The 19,332-nt window shown below is 44.5% G+C and overlaps 1 protein-coding gene across 2 annotated transcripts in view; it reads right to left on the bottom strand.

The window, feature by feature from the left end:
* The window catches only part of nbeal1 (neurobeachin-like 1), a 73,360-nt gene extending 54,028 nt beyond the window's left edge, over nucleotides 1–19,332 (bottom strand). For both annotated transcript variants that reach the window (XM_080423059.1, XM_080423060.1), the window contains exons 1-5: nucleotides 19,256–19,332; nucleotides 17,997–18,474; nucleotides 5,480–5,571; nucleotides 889–1,050; nucleotides 263–344 (exon numbers count right to left, since the gene is read on the bottom strand). In XM_080423059.1, the coding sequence (XP_080279185.1) occupies nucleotides 263–344; nucleotides 889–1,050; nucleotides 5,480–5,571; nucleotides 17,997–18,047 (387 nt within the window). In that variant the 5' untranslated portion in view covers nucleotides 18,048–18,474; nucleotides 19,256–19,332. The remainder of the gene's footprint in view (nucleotides 1–262; nucleotides 345–888; nucleotides 1,051–5,479; nucleotides 5,572–17,996; nucleotides 18,475–19,255) is intronic.

The raw sequence follows: 19,332 nt of genomic DNA, 5'->3' as shown, positions 1-19,332 counted from the left end.
AAGTGACAAATAGCTTAAATATACGACATATTTAATAATTTTATCCTTTAGAAATAATTGTTGTAGCCACAAACTTATTTCCATTATTTCTAATGTATGAACATTATGCAAAATAATTGCAATTATCTCAAATGATTACGATCAGGCGATTATGTAATAATAGTGACCGTGCCCTTCCTGTCTGTGCAGCCATTTTAAACAGTCAGAAGGAAGGGTGATTCAGCGATATGCAGAGAGGACATGTCAGGAGGGGGGGGCAAACCTGCTGGATGTAGAGGGTTGTCATGGTGATGACGTGGTTGATGTAGGAGCAGGTCCCAATCTCCTCCACGTTTGACAGGTTCCTGTTCTCACACGCGCGCACACACACACACACACACACACACACACACACACACACACACACAGGATGTTAGTGTAAAGGCTTAATGCATCATTAGCATTGTGTAATTATATGAAAAATAATTATCCCACAGCCACCAAAAACCCTGGTCTATAAAAAAAAATCTATTTCCAAATGGAATTAAAAGGGATGTCCCAAATAGGCAAGAGCATGTGCTTGTGTCCTTTTGGCTTTGTGGGTGTCACTGTGTACTATTCACTACATACTACGTATGTTAACCCATAAAGTGTGTGTCTTTGTGAGAGAGAGTCCATTGCTTCTGCACATGAATGCAAGTATGTGGAGTATGTGGCGATGTGTGCATATGCAGCCAGAAGAGTGAGTGTGTATTTCAGCCTGACATCAATGTGTGTGTGTCTGTGTGTGTCTGTGTGTGTGTGTGTGTGTGTGTGTGTGTGTGTGTGTGTGTGTGTGTGTGTGTGTGTGTGTGTGTGTGTGTGTGTGTGTGTGTGTGTGTGTGTGTGTGTGTGTTCGTTCCTCCTGACCTGCAGATGACCATGAGGAACTTAAGAAGCAGCAGGGACAAGTTCTGCTGTTCGGGCTCCAGGCCATCCGAGGCCTTCTGGACGCATTGCAGCAACTGGTGTCTGAGCACCTGCAAGATGTTGTCTGGAAGCAGGGTCAGGACCGGGGGGACGTCCTCCAGCCTGGGGATAGACAGGAACAAGAATGGAGTGTCAATAGCCAAATTCCAATACTCAAACTTCCATCCTGGCGTCCTCCACTCGGGCCTTAGCCCCACCTCAGAGCGAGGAGGCGAGGATGGAGGAATCGGTCGGGGTCGCTTTAAGGAATAGCAACGCTCCACGGTCAGTTAGCGTCATTTCATTCAGAATTTCAACTATGATGGATGACATTGATGGAACCAAAACAGAAAACACCAGGGCTGGGTAAAAAAGAAGAAATATTCCAAATAATAAAGGGTGTCAGTTTATATTGTTTTTAATTTTGTAAATGCCATGAGACATTAAAAGGCATCCTGTCATCTTACATTTTTAAAGAATGATTCATCACATATTTGTTTTGCATTTTCAACGTATATCACAGTGTCTGTCTAGTTTTCTTTGTGCTTAGTGACGTTTTGAACCAAACAATCATTTACAACAATGGCAGGTACTGTTCCCTTAAAGCCAGCACCTTAACTTATAGGTTAACATCTGGCTTCATTTTGGATTTTACAAAGTCAAAGGCAGAGATGAACTTGATAAAAAACAAAAGCCATCTGTAAGATATGAGAAACCACAGTGAAAAAAACGTGGGAACACGACGAATGTCAGCAATTTAAGCAGATGTTGCTGTTCCATCATGTGTGTCATGGTCGATTTCTTTCTTCTCATGATTCCCTTTCGGGGTGATGTTCATTTCTGTCTGTGTGCACCTCAAGCATCTGAACCTGCATTTCAAGGTACTAGTCCTCCAATAGTGTAAATGGTTAAAGTCCAGAAGAAATGTGTGTGATACAATATGCCTCTGCCTCAATTAATATAGGCACAAAGCAAATCAGATTATCATCATTTAGAGATACATTGTTCAGCTGATATGACACATTCTTAAAGCTGATCCATAACATTCTTTGTGTAAATAATATTAACTCATTGAGTGCCAATGACGTTTTTTGACGGCCGTTTTCAGTGTGCCATTAGTGCCAATGACGTCTTTTTTTTTGTTGTTATTTTTATTATTTTTTTATCTCAAAGGAACTAGGAGAAAACGATTTTCAAAAAGTTAATGCTCCATCCACTTCAATGTTATAATGTAAACGGAGAAAAAAATCACACTTTTCCATTTTTCCTGCCTGTGGCACATGGATCAACAAGCTTGAAATAAGCCTGGCAGTGAATGAGTTAACGAGTATAAAACCGGGAAAGCATCCGAGTCATTTTAGATTTTTGCATTGGCTATTCAAGAATAGCAGATATTTTAGAACATTTTAAAAAAATCTTAAAAAGTGTGAGAACTACCGATTTAGAACGCATTTGTAGAATCGGCCTCAGGTCTTAATGGGTTAAAATACAATATAACTAACACGTCTGCGTCGCTAGTTGGTCTCCCTGCTCTTCTATTGAGACATTTAAATCCCTGTGTTCAGGTAGAACTACTACTGGTTTACAAGAGGCATTCCATGAAGCTCAAAGCGTAATATTGCCGCTGCTCCAACAAGCTTTCCATCTTAGCTAGAGTAGAAATGTTGACACTCCCGGGTTTGAATCCTTGGTAGGACATACAGTAAGTCCTACAGATTGCAGCTTTAAAGAAGCGACATGTAGGGAATATTTGTCATGATTATTGCAGTATTTATCAAATCGAATTCAATATGAACGAACCCAGTGAATCACCTATAATTTTCACCTATAATGATGACATGGCCATGATAGGGACACCAGGTTGAAGGTGGTTAATCTGGTGTGTACTGTATGTGATCCTCCTGAACTCCCTAAAACCTTTTCTTTAACCCATTAAGACCTGGAACTGTGTCATTTTTAGATTTGAGCTAAAAAGCATTATTTTACACTTTGGGCTATTCAAAAATAGCAGATATACAAGCTCATAGCGCGGCACCGAGTGCCGCGCTATGAACTTGTAAATGTGCTATTTTTGAAAAATCGTGAAAATTCTTCTGGGGGGTTCCTGGAACAAAATATTCTGATGGGGGTCCGCGGCCAAAAACATATAATTTTGGGGGTCCTTGACATGAAAAAGATTGAGCACCACTGATATAGAAACATACGTTTTTTAGAATACTGTTGAGATTTAGGAGACATGTAGAATCGGCTTCAGGTCTCAATTGGATAAGGTGTGCATGCATTGCTACACAATAAAATACTCAGTGTTAATTTAACTCTGAGAGACCCTCACGGGTCTATTTGGGCCCATTCTTCTTACACTCAGACTTAAATGAACACAGAGAATGTTACTGTGTAAGAGAAGGCAGGAAAGGAGTGACCGGTGGTTATTATCTCTCTCTAGAAATGAAGCGTGCACACAGGCACACACAAATAGATGTAAGCACACATACACACTTCATCCCAAACACAAACGTGTACATACAAACATGCACACAAGTGGTTGTCAGCATATGGAGAGCAACATGAACCAGACAACACACACACACACAAACTACAAACACACTACAAACACAAATTAAAGCGGACAACATGCAACGCCTTCAGGGTGCAGATGTGCACAGCTAACACAAACAAAGCGCCCCCTGCTCCCTCCCCATCTCTCTTGAGGGCACGTGCATACACACTGACTGCAGCCACCTCCGGGCGTATCAGATTACATGCTACATCAGCTATGCAGCGGGTGCTTATCAGAGGCAGCACCGCAGCGTGCACGAGCGTGCACGAGCGTGCAATGCTTCCTGTGCTTTTCAAGCTTTGTAGTCACGCCGTGTGCACGCGCACCGACACATACGAGCACATGCGCAACTTTGCGCGTGTCTGCAGAGCATCTATAGAAAGAGCAGCAGGTTTGTGTGTGTACAGTATGTGTATGGGTGTGCAGTGCACAAGCCAACAGAACATCTATAGATAGAGCAGCCGGTTTGTGTGTATGTGTATGGGTGTGCACAGGTCTCAATTCATCTCTAGAAAGAGTAGCCAGATTGTGTATTTGTGTGTGTGTGTGTGTGTGTGTGTGTGTGTGTGTGTGTGTGTGTGTGTGTGTGTGTGTGTGTGTGTGTGCTGCATTGCTCTCGAGTACGAGTAGAGCACGGCCAAATCACAGCGATGCGTATCAGTGGGAAAACAGGACAGATGTCACAGCTGAGGGGGAGAGATAGAGAGAGAAGAGAGAGTGGGGGAGAGAGAGGGAGAAGAACGAGAGAGATGGCGAGTGAGAGAGAAAGGAAGAGAGAGGGAGAGATAGAGGGAGGGAGCGGAGAGAGACAGAGCAACATAGAGGGAGGGAGAGAGAAAGATATTGGTAGAGAGAGAAAGATGGAGAGAGAGAGAAATAGAACATTGCAAGGCAGCACACAGAGGTAAGAGGGGAAGTAAGTAGGGGTCTGGATGTACAGTAAGCACCAGAGAGTGTGTGAGTGTGAGAGAGAGAGAGAGCTACACCCAGTGACAGTACACTCATGTACTAATGAGGTTTTCATCTGCCCCTCCCCCTGCTGCTTGCATGGCACCTCGATCAAACACACACACACACACACACAGCGATCTGCTCTGCCTGCGTTATGCAACCTCACGCTGTCCCAGCCTCACGCTGGCCTCTCCTCCTCCATCGGGATCACGTGATCACAGCTGGTATCCCACCAGTCCATCGCTCACCTCCCTAGATGCAGTATGCTGATGGAGCCTGGGGCTACATGTGTGTGTGTGCGTGTGTGTGTGTGTGTGTGTGTGTGTGCGTCTTGTTGTGAGCACACACACACACACGTATGACATCACTTGCATAGAAACGTGACCTCTGCACCAAGGCATCCTGTGTGACTGCGCTATTTTTGGGTTTGCGATGCAGAAGGCATGATGTGCAGTCTGTAGATGATGAAGCAGACACACATACACACAGACACACAGGCTGAGCAAAGTTACACCGATACATACGTTGGTAATTTTGCAATTATATCATACTCTGTCCTGTGATGATGTAAGAGCAAAATGGCTGCCGTGAGAAGAATGGTCAGTGACCTGGGATGAATGAAATGGGATCGTTTTTAGAATTATTTCGGTGTGGCTCTGGGAGGTGATCCGTCTAAAAGACGGTCTGTTTGTGTGTCTTTGAGTGTGTGTGTGTGTGTGTGTGTGTGTGTGTGTGTGTGTGTGTGTGTGTGTGTGTGTGTGTGTGTGTGTGTGTGTGTGTGTGTGTGTGTGTGTGTGTGTGTACGTAGACACAGTCAGCACCAAAATCCATTTGCACGCTGCACACAAAACAGTATATTTTATAATGGAATTGGTTGGACCGAGCTGACAACTTGCCCAAATATGGAGTAATGTGTCATAGATATGTCATAGACAAGGCCACCTGAACAACTGCTACGTTCACCATTAAACAGTGCATTCATAACATCTCTCAAGGGGTAATGCATGATGGGTTTTTTTTAAACATTTTTAAGCGTTATGTTACCTTGAAGGTGTCTTCTCAAAGTCCACATCAAGACAGCGCTCATAGGAGCTGATGAAGATCTCCAGCCATAGCTTCAGGTAGTCAGGGTCCCTCTGAAACAGACAGAGAACATAATAGATTATTATAGATGCAGATGAGAGAGCAGCATGGTTAGCAGTCTTTATCAGACTCCCCATCAAATAATACACACTACCGGCACTGGGTGAAAAAAAAAGGGTTACAAGATCGTGGGATAAAAAATTAAATAATAATAATAATAATACACACTATAATGACCGATGCATGCAGCGTACACAGCCAGGGATGTGTGTGTGTGTGTGTGTGTGTGTGTGTGTGTGTGTGTGTGTGTGTATGTGTATGCGTATGTGCGCGTGCGTGTATGTGTGTGTGTGTGTGTGTGTGTGTGGGGGTGCGCATGCGTGTGTGTGTGTGTGTGTGCGTGTGCGTGTTGGGGAGGGGGCATCTTTTCCATTTAAACATAATATGTTTAAATGGAAAAGTGGAGAATATATTTATATATATATTTGGAATATTATTCCAAATATATATATAAATATATTCTCCACTCCACTCCACTAAAAAAAACAGCAAAATTTATTTTTGGTTTCCAACACTAGCTTGGAACCGTTTAGTAAATGCATTTTGTGTCTTTGTTTTGGTGGTTTATCTATTTGTTTATTTTTGTTATTAGCCTGGGGGGCTATCTTCAACTAACGGCCAGCGTTTGCATTAACCACATGAACTCTAGCGTCCCTATTCTGGGCAACATAGGAGAACATTTGCCAAAAATCTACACTTGTGACGCTATGTGAGCTTGTTGATCTGCTATTTTCAACAAAGAGATTTGGTGCACAAGTACAGACCCCTGTTAACAAAGTATATAGGGTAGGGTTTAAGTCAAGTGGCTGTCAACTTTGCAGCTTGTCTCCCAGCACAGCCATTCTCAGATGCAATTGTGTGACGATGACGACACAGACCCATCCTCGTCTTATAATTCTAGATCTAAACTGGCTACAGTACGGGAAGACTCGTCTCAAGCAGGTGGGTGATGCTTATCAGTAGAGGGTGGGGGACGCTAAACGCACACCTGTCGGAGAGAGCCAAACAGGCCGGGCCGCATTCTGCACTCCCTGGAGAGACGTCACAGGCAGCTGGTTGCTGGGCTGCTCCATTCCGTGGAACAATGCCCAGCCAGGGAAGTCAACGGGAAGGGAAAAAACCCAAGACCCCGCAGGGAGGGTTGGCCTCGCTTGGCACTGCTGCCACTTTGTAACAACACACTTCCGGGTGTGAATTCCAACTCGGGGCCGCCAGGAATGTGCGCAGGGCACATTGAGGAAGGAGTGGAAGGGGAAGATGAGCATTCATCGCTGAAACTACAAGCTACGGTTTCGGAAGCAGCAGATGGCTGTGGCCTTTAAAGTCGGATGCGTTTCGGAATGCTGACAAACTGTTTGCCCGGGGAATGTATATCCCTGACTGCGTGCGTTTTCTGCTGCAAGGAGCAGAGGCATCGGGCTGAACAACCCATGCAGGGTGGAACAGAGCCCAGTGCTCCCAGCCACACGGGACAGGGGGACGCTGCGGCATTCTTTTTATACGGCTCTCTCGCTCCGTCTCTCTGACGGAAGGAATTCCAGCCATCTCCCCACCAGCTAGGCTAATCTCTCACTAGAGGAGAGAGAGGGAAGGGCGAGCAGTCACCTCCTCCCACACTAATCTGGGTCAAGGAGGAGTGAGGAGGTGAACAGAGGAGATTACCATCACTGCAGTAGGTGTAGCCTCCTGCATCTGTTGTGCTCAATTGTTCTGCTTAGCTGGAACACAGATGAAGACTGTGCATTGTTTGTGTGCGGTGTCACATGAAACCACTGCATGTCCAAAAACATTTTCAGGAATTCAAACTGGCCTGGTTTTCAGTTTCATGCCCATGTGTTTTAGAATTACCCAGCTGTCGATTTTTATTCTTAGTGCGGTCATCTTTGCACAATAAACCCTGAAAACATCCAGCAGGCCAACTATAAGCCCAGCCATGGTGGCCTTCAGACCACACAGCGATCTAGTTACAGTTTGAAGAGGACTAAAATGTTGCCAAAGTTGTGGTTATGGACGAATAATTGACGGGGAGAATAAAAGGGACACAATCTAAATACAACACAATATTGGAGTTTGAATGCCTGGACCCGAAGCTCATTAACCTTGCTCAGCAGAAACCTTCAAACAGGCTAATGTTTCAACTTAAGGTCTTCTCTGGATAGTTGTGGTACGTGGAAATTATGAGGGGCAGGAATTGGCACCGAGCGGCTCAGTAGCGGCCAATTGGGAATCATAAGGTTCCCGGTTCCTGGCTTATAGGCACGATTATACTGGTTATGTCCGTGCAGGTCAGGAACGAGGGTCTGCGGACAGCAGATGCAACATGGTTACGATTATACTACAATTTAGTGTCTGCAGACGTGCACTCTTTCACCCATTAAGACCTGAGGCCGATTCTACAAATCCATTTTCTTTCTTTCTTCTAAAACAGTTTTCTGAAAACTTTATATTGCTATATCAGTGGTGCTCAAACCTTATGTCAAGGACCCCCAAAATGTCTATATCTCGAAAAAAAAAAAAAGGTTCCAGGGACCCACCAGAAGCAAAGATTTGAGTTAAAAATGTTCACTTTAAAAATGATATATATATTCAAAGATTTGCACAAATGTTCAAGATTTTTCAAAAATAGCAGATCGTGCCGCGCTACAAGCTTATATCTGCTATTTTTGAAGAGTATAAAATAATGGTTAAAGTGGTTAAAAGAGGAGTTCACCCAAAAAATTACTTATTTTCTATCAATTGCACACCCTATGAAGCCTTGAATCCATGGATTCTTTTTTGTTTTTGTCGCATTCCTAAGCTAATAATTTGATTCCCGTCTCCTACCGGCTAATGTATCCGGTAGGAGACACAAATTAGATTATTTGTGTCTCCTACCGGAAATACACACGGTCATCAAATTATTGTCTTAGGAATGCCACAAAAACAAAAATAAATCCATGAAATCAAGGCTTTATGGGGTGTGTAATTGATAGAAAATAAGTAATTTTTTGGGTGAACTCCTCCTTTAACATCTAAAATGACACAGAGATGCTTTCCAGGTTTTAATGGGTTATACTGCAATTTAGTGTCTGCAGACGTGCACTCTTTCAAGAACAAGTGCAACACGGGCTACATTCAATACAAGTCAAAAAAGTAAGTAGCTTTGGGAACCAATGTTCCCCTGAGCCATGTGACCCATGGGTCAGCAGGAGTCTATACTCCTGTTTCTGTAGCATGAAGCAGCTTGATGTACAAGTACACACCCTGGACATGAAGCTAGGGACATACCACCAATTCAACCCTTGATGCTGAGTGCCAAGCAGGGTGGGATTGGGTACCATGTTTATAGTCTTTGGTAGGACTCGGCCAGGGATTAAAGCCCTGACCTCCCAATCTCAGGGCAGACACTCCTAACCACAAGGCCACTGAGGTCAATACAAGGCCACACTCAAAACAAGGCATAATTCAATGACCTTCTTCCTAGTAACAACTGAAGGATTTGAGACTGGCCTAGTTAACTCTGCCTTGCCTCAGTTATTTCTGTGCATTCCTTTTATTCTCTAAAGACCTCAGATGATTCTAATAAATTCCTTCAGCAAAGCTTCAAGATTTTATTCAGGTTTTTATTCTGTTCAAAGTATTCCTTTTAACAAACCTTTCACCATTCAACATCACTTAAATTGCAAGACACTGAACTCCTAACTGCTCCCGATAAGAAGGTTGAAGCCTTGTATGGTTGTCTCCATCGTCGGTGTGTGATGTGTGTGTACTGTGAATGTTATGCACAATTGCACATTGTGAAACGCTTTAGATAAAGGCAAGGCGCTATACAATTACAAATGTACCATTTATTTATCATTTGAGGCGCTATGCTCAATCAACGTCCTTGGTTCAATTCTCACCTGAGGCCCTCCTCTCTAAACCCACTTTTTTTGTCACCCTTCACTGATTCTCTACACAATTAAAGCAGCCGTGCAAAAAAAAAAAAAAAAAAAACTTTCAAAAGGAGACAGGAAGCTTTGAGAAGCTCACATAAGAGGGAGAGCAGCGATAATAATGTGTCCTGTGGGTGTGTGGGTGAGAGTCAGTCAGTGGTGCTGTCGAGGGTTTCTGTCTGCGTGTCAGAATGAGAACCGGCCAGAACAGAGGAGCCCTGCCAGCACTGTGGAATTCACAGTGATGTCATCAGAACAAGCCTGGGACCCTGTGTCTGTGTGTGTGTGTGTGTGTGTGTGTGTGTGTGTGTGTGTGTGTGTGTGTGTGTGTGTGTGTGTGTGTGTGTGTGTGTGTGTGTGTGTGTGTGTGTGTGTGTGTGTGTGTGTGTGTGTGTGTGTGTGTGTGTCTGTGTGTGTGTGTGTGTGTGTGTGTGTGTGGTTGTAAAGCGAGATGAGATACTGCATAGAAAGAAGCATATATATCTAGTTGGACTGGATGACAGCCACATGTGAATCATGTCTTGTTTTGTTCCTGCTGGTCCTAGCCTCCGTGTTTCCGTCTGTGCGACCACGGATACATGATGAAACACTTTTTAACCATTACTGGGCATGACTACACACGTATAATAAACACAGATCCACAGGCTCACTTAGGTGTAATATGACCTGTCCCATGGACAGGAAATGAATTGGACCCGAACACTGGATTTTACTGTGTGGTCAGTACAGTATGTGAATGTACACAGTACATATATATGAGAGAGAGAGAGAGAGAGAGAGAGAGAGAGAGAGAGAGAGAGAGAGAGAGAGAGAGAGAGAGAGAGAGAGAGAGAGAGAGAGAGAGAGAGAGAGAGAGAGAGCAGGAAAGGACGTTGAGAATCAGAGAGAGGGTGAAAATAATGGAGGAGAAAGCGAGACAAAGGAAGAGACAGAAACCAGAGATTTTGGCTAACAGCTTCAATGAAGGGAGTGAACGCATTTGTGGCAGTACAGCAAATGACTGGTGTGTGTGTGTGTGTGTGTGTGTGTGTGTGTGTGTGTGTGTGTGTGTGTGTGTGTGTGTGTGTGTGTGTGTGTGTGTGTGTGTGTGTGTGTGTGTGTGTGTGTGTCAAGTGTCAGAGAATGCCCTCTTTTAGTGGGTGGCTGTCTCAGAGCACAGATGCCCATTGAGGACCTGGGACTGTGGCAGGGAGGGACACGCCCTGGTTTTACTGCAGGACGCTGTTTATTCTAGGCCTCCATTACTGACCTCTACACACACCCAGTGTGTGTGTGTGTGTGTATATGTGTGTGTGTGTGTGTGTATATGTGTGTGTGTGTGTGTGTGTGTGTGTGTGTGTGTGTGTGTGTGTGTGTGTGTGTGTGTGTGTGTGTGTGTGTGTGTGTGTGTGTGTGTGTGTGTGTGTGTGTGTGTGTGTGTGTGTGTGTTGGCAAAGCAACATAGAGTCACTTGCTCTCGACTTGCTAGCCAGAATCATAATTCCAGTAATGGATAATGCACTGGGAGCCAGTCATTTATGAGAAAACAACCACAAGACAGTGAAGGAGGGCTGTTGACCCTCCCTTACGTGTGGTTATTTTCTCGCCAAGCTCATAGCGCAGCACTGAGTGCCGCGCTACGAGCTTGTACATCTGCTATTTTTGAATAGCCAAAGAAATCTAAAATGACACAGATGCTTTCCCCGTCTTAATAGCTCTAAACAGATTCTACACGTTTGTTCTTGCTAGCAGTGGTATGGAAAATTCATATACCCCCACGTGAATCAAAATGGCGTAATTGCCCTGGTCTGTTATTTGTCGGTGCCGTGGTATAACAACATCAATCATCCACTCGGGAATTATGTGATGTCCAGCATGCCCTAGCCAGTGTGTTATCTTCTGTACCCATTAGTCCAGACAAGCCTGGTCATCGCTCTTATCTGTCACCTTGTTCACCAAGCAATAACTGTAATGCCCATGGAAATATATCAAGTGCATGTGATCGTGCTTAACATGCATTTCCAATATTTGATCAATTACCGTATTAAGCTCTTAGCCAAGCCCATAACGCTAAAGATCTGTTTAGGCTGACCTTTGGAGAGCTACCAAGGTGTCCTCCTCAGCAACACAGATCAATAAACTTCCCTTTTCCAAATGAGATCCCCATTGAGAGACGGATAGAAAGAGTGACAGCTCTTGTGACGTCTTCGGTGCCGGGTTACCATCTAGTGATTTAGAGTCTCGGGCTGCAACTGTAAACTATGTTCTTATGGATTACTTTTCAGATTAATCAAAATAATGTGGAGAGACCTCCTGCTTCAATAGACGTTTATGCATGCATTCATTGCATTGCGAGGCATTGGCAGCCGCGATGACGCATCACTCCAACGAACAGTAGCGGGCAGCGGCCAATGTGGTTTCTACGTGTTGTGTACATACAGTATCTATGTATGGGCCCTCTAACATAGCGAGCGTCAACCCGAGCCCCCTATTCTACTGGGTCCCATACATCATGTGGTTCACTCTGATCTGACAGGTGCCACTGTTTCTGGATCAGCTATTTTGTGGGGGGCAGCTGGTGGTTGAGTAAGAATCTCATAACAGAATGACATCCGGATAAGTCCTCAATGCGTCCTCTCAAAGTCCATGACCCTTCACTGTGGGTAAGAGTAAACGTAAAGATGCCTTCTCATTCTTAAACAGAGCCAACCGTTGTTCAGTGGCGATCTTCTGCAGTCTGGTCTTTGCCGACTAGACACTCGAATGCCCCACCCTCCCAGACAGGCGTGGTCAGTCGGGTGGTCCGTCAGCCGGCCAGGTCAGTTAAGATGGCTGGCTGCTGACCTAGTTTGGTGAAGGGCAGAAATGGCACGGTGCCACCAAAACCGCAATGTTTAAGAGGCCGCCCCCTCCCTTGCGTTTTTTTAGGTACAGTTCATTTGGCTGATCAGCGTCAGCAGCAGCACTGCCCTCCAGCCCACAATCATCAACCCAACTGCACACCCCCAGTGTCCCCATATGATGATGTCACCAGCAAGGGTGTACATTTATAGAGGCCGTGGGGGAGGGGCTAAAACCACAACAGGAGTGGCCGACACCAAATCTGAATGACATCATTGTTATTCTGGAGATATTCATAGCACAGAGAGAATCAGGAGCAAGGAGGGCAAGACAGACAGAAATAAAGAGAGACAGAGACAGAAAGACAGACAGAGAGAGTGCGAGAAGACAAATGAGCAAGTGAAGAAAACGAGGGCCAGGGAGAGAGAGAAAGCTAGCCTGAGGAACAAAGTTTGCATGCCAGCGCATAAAACAGAGTGTGTGAGCTTGTCTGACTATGTATCTGTGAGAGAGAGAGAGCGAGCGAGAGTCTGTAAAGATTAGACCGTAACTAGGAAACAAATGACAAAGCCGGAAAAAGACCTGAGTAATCTACTTGGGTAAATATGTGAAACCGCAGCACTTTCTCCTCCGTCATTCCCAGCTCTCACCATCCACCCCCCCCCCCCCCCCCCCCCACACACACTTTTTTATTTCTCACTTAATCCCTCTCCTCTCTTCCTCCGATTTACCCCCGTCTTTCCAGAGTCTCATAAAGGCAGGCTTTTATGGCTGTGTTAATTTGACTGCATCGTTTGAGTCTTATCCAGTCAACCAGCCACTTAATAGGAAGGGTGGAGTAAAATAGGCCAGATCATCATGTGCTAATCCCCAGCAGGGAGCCCTGGTTTGCGGACAGTAAAAAATAAAAAGAAGAGCACTGACGTACCATTTGGCAGTGGTTTAAATACAGCATTAAGCTTTAATGGGTTAAATATACAGAGGCATTTTCTGAGCAGTTGAGATCTAAGGCGGTTAGATAGACAAAGCTTTAATGATTCCAGTGGGGAAATTCAAGGTTGTGTAGGAGAGAAGCATGAATTCTAGGCAGCGATTCAATTAACTCATCCATGGAATTGTATCAGAAGTTGGCCTTTGATGGAAAACTTTCTCAGAACAGCGACTCCAAATACCGACTGTCCCAGTCTGAGGGAGGGGTTCGATGTAGGTGTTGTGGCAGTAACTGTCTGCCGCCGCAAACAACGCGTCTCCCTTTGCGTGGGGCCAGGGCTCCGGCATGGACCTGATGACAGGCGCCTAAGAGGATCGCCAGGCAGTTACCTAATGGTCTTAGCTGCCGTCTGCGACCTCTCGCCCCCTGAGAAGCCTGGGTGGCAGTGCCGGGACCAGAGTGTGCCTCTGCAATCCACGGCCTGTCTTCACAAGCAGAGGACCGCGCTCAGTGGGTTTCGGGGGATTGTGTCCAATCTGGTTTGCTTTAAAATTATCGGGCACCTGCAGAAGGCTCCTGTTGTCCCAACAACGACCACCTATCTCTGTACTCATTTTTAGCACTTATCAGTTCTACACTCACTGACACCACAGACACTTCACCTACATTTAGCCCCTTTACTTAACACCTACTCAATTCATTCCTGCCTGTCAACAGACTAATAGCACAGCAAACCCCGGCTGAATGGCAGCTTGATTAAGTGACATGAACACTGTTATTAATTACAACACTTAGACTTCTTCCATTACTTCCAGTACTTGTAACAATATTCTCTGCGTAATTGACAGTTGAGACAATAGCGGGGGGGGGGGGTGCTAGTGCTGTACTACCGTTGTTTTAGGGAACTGAAGGACCGCAGAATAAATTAGAATGTATGTTAGAGATAAGCAAGCAATGAGTCAGTGTCGTGACATGAATTGGTGTCACGTCAGGCAGCACACAATGGCTGGTCTGCCACACGGAGCTGGGCGAGCAGGTTCTCCCAGCACGTCCTGACGTTTCTTGTAAAGTTCCTACTGTCAACAACGGACAAATCATCACCTGACTCTGTACTGACTGGCAGACTCCACCTCACCCATTGAGTTAACCTCTGCCACCATTTATGTCTAGTCTCTATGCCTCTGTTAATAATTACACATAAAGGAATGGAAGACGAGAGAGCGAGGAGGAAAGGCGCAGAGACAAACCCACATTGTGAGGTACTTTGGACTTTTCCCTTGTTGGTGCCTGCCTAGCCAACCTACTGTTGTCTGATGCTTGTCATAAAGACAACAAGGAGAGTAGGACGGCTTTACCTGCAACTAAACTAAACTTGAGTGTGCGCAAGCCACTAAGTATAAGCCTTATCAAAAACTCAATGAGTTCAAACACAGCTCTGTGTTGCATCTCTAGCTGCTCGTTCACGCCTCTTTAGTCACTGTAGCACCCAGTGGAGCGATGACACAAATAATGACGATAGAGAGTCAAACATGCTGGGTTGAGTTTGACAGAGCTCAACGCTGTGACCCTGGAGGTCCGGCACAAGGATCCCTGTGTCGGGGAAAAAGGGGGGTCTTCAGTGCAGACATGCCGAAGCCATGGGCCTCACACACACACCAACATTCCTGAGCTGATGCAGCACATGTGACTGCAAGTTCTCCTTACTGACAACGTATCCCAGCAACCATTGTTCCCACACACGTGCACACACACACACACAACACACACACAAACACACGCACGCACGTACACACACACAGGTCATCATATTATAATTTATTTTTGCTTCTACAATGACCGTTAACGTCTGTATTGTCACCTTTCGCCACTAAAGGGGCACATCGCCTTTCATTATTGTCCCAATTGTGGATTGCTTTTGTTTCCTTCCACCAACAATCGTGTACACATTTCCAGCCTCCTTCAGGATCAAAGTTGTGACTGGTCAAAGTGCTGCCGTACCCGAGAAGTGCTGTTTCTTCTTGGCAAATCCTCTGTGATGTCCCATAATAAATTCCTCTACTCACGTGGAGAAACATGTACGTGACAATTTGATACTGCATGATGTGGTCGGGTGCTCTGACAGTACACAAACTCTTCCTCTTTCATATTTTAAAAATGTTACAATGACTGCCTTTTGTCATGTAGCCTAGTAGCCTCCAGCCACCGCTGGAGCGTATAAGCGGTTTCATTTCATTATTAAAAAAGTAACACTACTACAACAGTGTGGCGTTAATAATGCCAGTGTTAACTCATTGGTCCTGTACTACTATATCTCAATGGGTAACCGCCCCACTGCGATAGGCCCACCTGTAATACATACACACACCAAACAGTAAAGAGGCCACTTAGCTGTAGCTAACAGTGCCTCAGGATAAAAAGAGACCTCAACACAAGTAGAGCCAGGGGTGAGATCACAGGGGCATCGGCACCTCCTGAAGTCTTATTGACCGTTTGAAGTTCCATGCCCTTCTGTCACTCACCAATCCAAAGCACCAGCTGAGAAACGTATGCATGTAGTGCACTCGTCTCATTCTTCAAATGTTGCCCTTTGATACAAAGAAAAACAACAACTAATAAACTGCAGGCAGTTTAATCTAATTGAGGGCAACTGGTTAATCTGTAGGAATTAAAAGTATTTTTAAAAGGTGGCCATTCTTCCGAGTGAAATACTGGCCTTGAGGAGTTTCAGTCCTAGAGAGTATATTGCTTCATTGATGCAAATACGCACAGTCCTCCCAGAACAAAGGCAGTGTGTATGCTCATTGCCTTTTCTCCCAAGACTGTGAGAAGTGCGTATAAGTAAGTAGTGGTGTGTTTACACACTCACTATCATAGACTACCTACTGTAGCACCACCGCAACGGTCTGGGAAACAACTAACTACCACTAGGTTGGATGTGCAATTGCCCAAATTCCTTATGTTACAAGTATAGTAGAATTTGAGAAATAGACATTGTTCCTTTTGACAATGTTGTAATTGCCTTTATAATTAGGAATTATAAATGGGTTAGGATTGGGCATTTAGAGGTTAGGGTGGGATAAGAGTTATGCCTCATGTATACTTAGTTGCCCGGTGTCCTCCACCCGAAATAGCCAATCACAATGTGTTGCAGCGTGACGCGTTGTGAGCTTGTAGATCAGCAATTGTTTTGGTGTGCGACACTGGCGCGCAAGCATAATTTAAGGATTAGGGTTAGGGCTTGAAAATAGCCAAACAAGGTACAGAATGGCATTTAAAAGATGGCCATACAAAGTGTTATGTTATCACAAGCATATTAATAGTGTGTGTGTGTGTGTGTGTGTGTGTGTGTGTGTGTGTGTGTGTGTGTGTGTGTGTGTGTGTGTGTGTGTGTGTGTGTGTGTGTGTGTGTGTGTGTGTGTGTGTGTGTGTGTGTGTGTGTGTGTGTGTGTGTGTGTGTGTGCACCCCACATGACCATCTGTGTCAGTAAACGTAGGCTTTCTGAGGAAGTATCATTCATTCTTATATCCGTACCTTATGGCCAGCAGCTTTGTTTTCATGGGGCAAATACTCACAAGGGGCTTGGGTACGCGCGCGTATGTGTTACCGTGAGGGATTACAGTGGGTAAGTGTGTTACTGCACCAAGGCTCACGTGAGGAGCAGCTCAGGCAGGCCGTTTTGATTGGACGCCCAGGATTGTGTGTATGTTTTATCACCGAGTGAATTAAATGGGCCCAGGAGCTGACTCAAGGCAAGCCGTCTCCTCCAGGGTATCACTCACCAAGGAAGCTGTAGACAGTGCCAAGTACTTCCCATACACACCCATCGATAGTGTATCGCCCATTCATACATTCTAACATTTCTAAACGTGAAATAAATGCCAATGTATTGTTGCCTGTGTGAGTTAAAGTCGTGTTCATTCGTTATTTTTAAAAGGTGAAGTAGAAAACAAACAATCTGCTTCGTAGGGCAGTACAGAGGAGAGAAACTGTAAAGACAGGGTAGAATCAACACAGATCCTTAAACCGGTGCAAGCTTGGGACATTGCCATTAACTGGTATAGTGCCCCCCCGGCCCCCCCCTCCAGCCCACATGCCCATAATCTAAGCTACGGTACTGTAATAGCACATAGCTCAATAATCCATCATAAACATTTTTCCTTCCACAAGTAAATTGGCACCTCTTACAGAGATATCTGGATTTAAAGGTTCAGCCACATTTGTCAATTTTGTATTCACTTCAGATTTGCATTGTCGATATGATTGTGCCCTTCCAAAAAAGAAAGTCTGCATGTCTTCATCCCAAGACACCATTGTGGCAGATGGCCCACCACAATAACAGAGAGGGCGAGCGAGCATAAATAGTTTTCGCAGATTGACATAATATATGTGCTACTTATGTCGCATGCATGTCGATTCTTTCCACTGCCTGCCGTTTAAATCTGTCTTACCAAAATCAAACTCCCCCCTCCTCCTCTACAAATACCCTGAGAACCTGTTGGAAACATTTCCACACCATGGTGCAGCTGCACTGAGCTCATCCTGTCATAAGAATGAAATATGAACAACACCAGGGAAGCATAACCTCTCTGAGACTGTCAGGTGTACAAATGTAACCAAATGGACCTGTAATTAACACTCAGGATTGTCCCGTGTGCCATAAAACGCTATCCATTAGAAGACATTTCCATGGCAATGTAAATACATCGGCCATTACATGGGTCAGGGTCACTACTGAGATGTGTGTTTATTTACCTTGTTGCAATAGAGCATCCAGACCTCGTACAATCTCTCATTGGATGCCATGGTGCTCGATGCGTGCACCTACACGCACACAGGCTGTACAGGTGTCAGTTCTCATCCGGATTCTTCATCATTATGATGACTGGCAAGTTACATCTCCACCCCCAAACTTTACAATCCACATTGTCAACCTCCTTCTCAAAAAAGGAAGAAGAAAAAAGTGTGAAAAAGGCCTTCCTCTGAAGCTCTTGTCTCAACTCCAAGGTTTTATTATTACTAATACTGTGGGGACGAACAAAATGATCTTGCAAAATTATTCCATGATATTGACTGGGTCATTCCCAGGGGACTTCAGGGGCCACAGCAGGGGGCCCCAGCTGATCTCTGGCACAGTCTGGACGACACCACAAGTACTTTTTCCACGGCAGGACTCAGGAGTAGGAGGAATCCCTGGGACAGCTCGCCTGTGTCAGTCCTCTCTGTTTGTTTACTAAGGGAAATGACAGTGGTGTAAAGTAACTAAGTACATTTACTCAAGTACTGTACTTTAGTAACATTTTGAGGTATTTTTTACTTTACTGGAGTAGTAACAATATTCTGTACTTTTACTTCTACTCTACTACATCTCAAAGGCAAATATTATACTTTTACTCCACTAAAATTATTCAAAATGTAACTTTAGTTACTAGTTACTTAGTAGATTTTGATTATTATTACAAAACATACATGAACCACTTCAGCTCTATACATTTCGGCCATTTTTATACATTTTATACATTTGAAAACAGGGACATTCTGCATAACGAGTACTTTCTACTTTTGGTACTTTCAACTACATTTTGATACCGATACTTTTGTACTTTTACTCAAGTCAATTTTGAATTCAGGACTTTTAACAGAATATCTCTACATTGCAGCACTGATACGTTTACTTGTAGAAAATGGGAGTACTTTTTCCACCACTGGGAAATGACAACACGTTAAAAAAAAAATACAAATCTAGCAAACTAGCTTATTTTTTTTAAGCTGGAGTAAACAAACAACACAAGCTGTTAACCAACGACAAAAAAAACCTTCCAAAAGATAGTGCTCCTTTCTGCAGCCTCAAGACGCAGAAAGAGAGAGGCGACACTAGAAAAGCACTCACTGACTGTCATCATTCCTGGTGTAATGTCTAATATAATCATTCATGCTTATACATGTTTACACGTATCAGTTGTCGTGTGGTTAACGCTAAGACAGTCCTGTGGACACTGTAATGGTGTTCTTACCTGAAGGAGCTACGGCCAACTGTCAAAAAACTGTCAAATTCCTCCTGCTATTACCTCCCCTCTTGCCTCCTCCTGTT

This window comes from Gymnoscopelus braueri, assembly GCF_963280865.1.
Source record: "Gymnoscopelus braueri genome assembly, chromosome: 24".
NCBI classification, from domain to species: domain Eukaryota; kingdom Metazoa; phylum Chordata; class Actinopteri; order Myctophiformes; family Myctophidae; genus Gymnoscopelus; species Gymnoscopelus braueri.
This window is presented reverse-complemented; position numbering and strand designations above follow the sequence as displayed.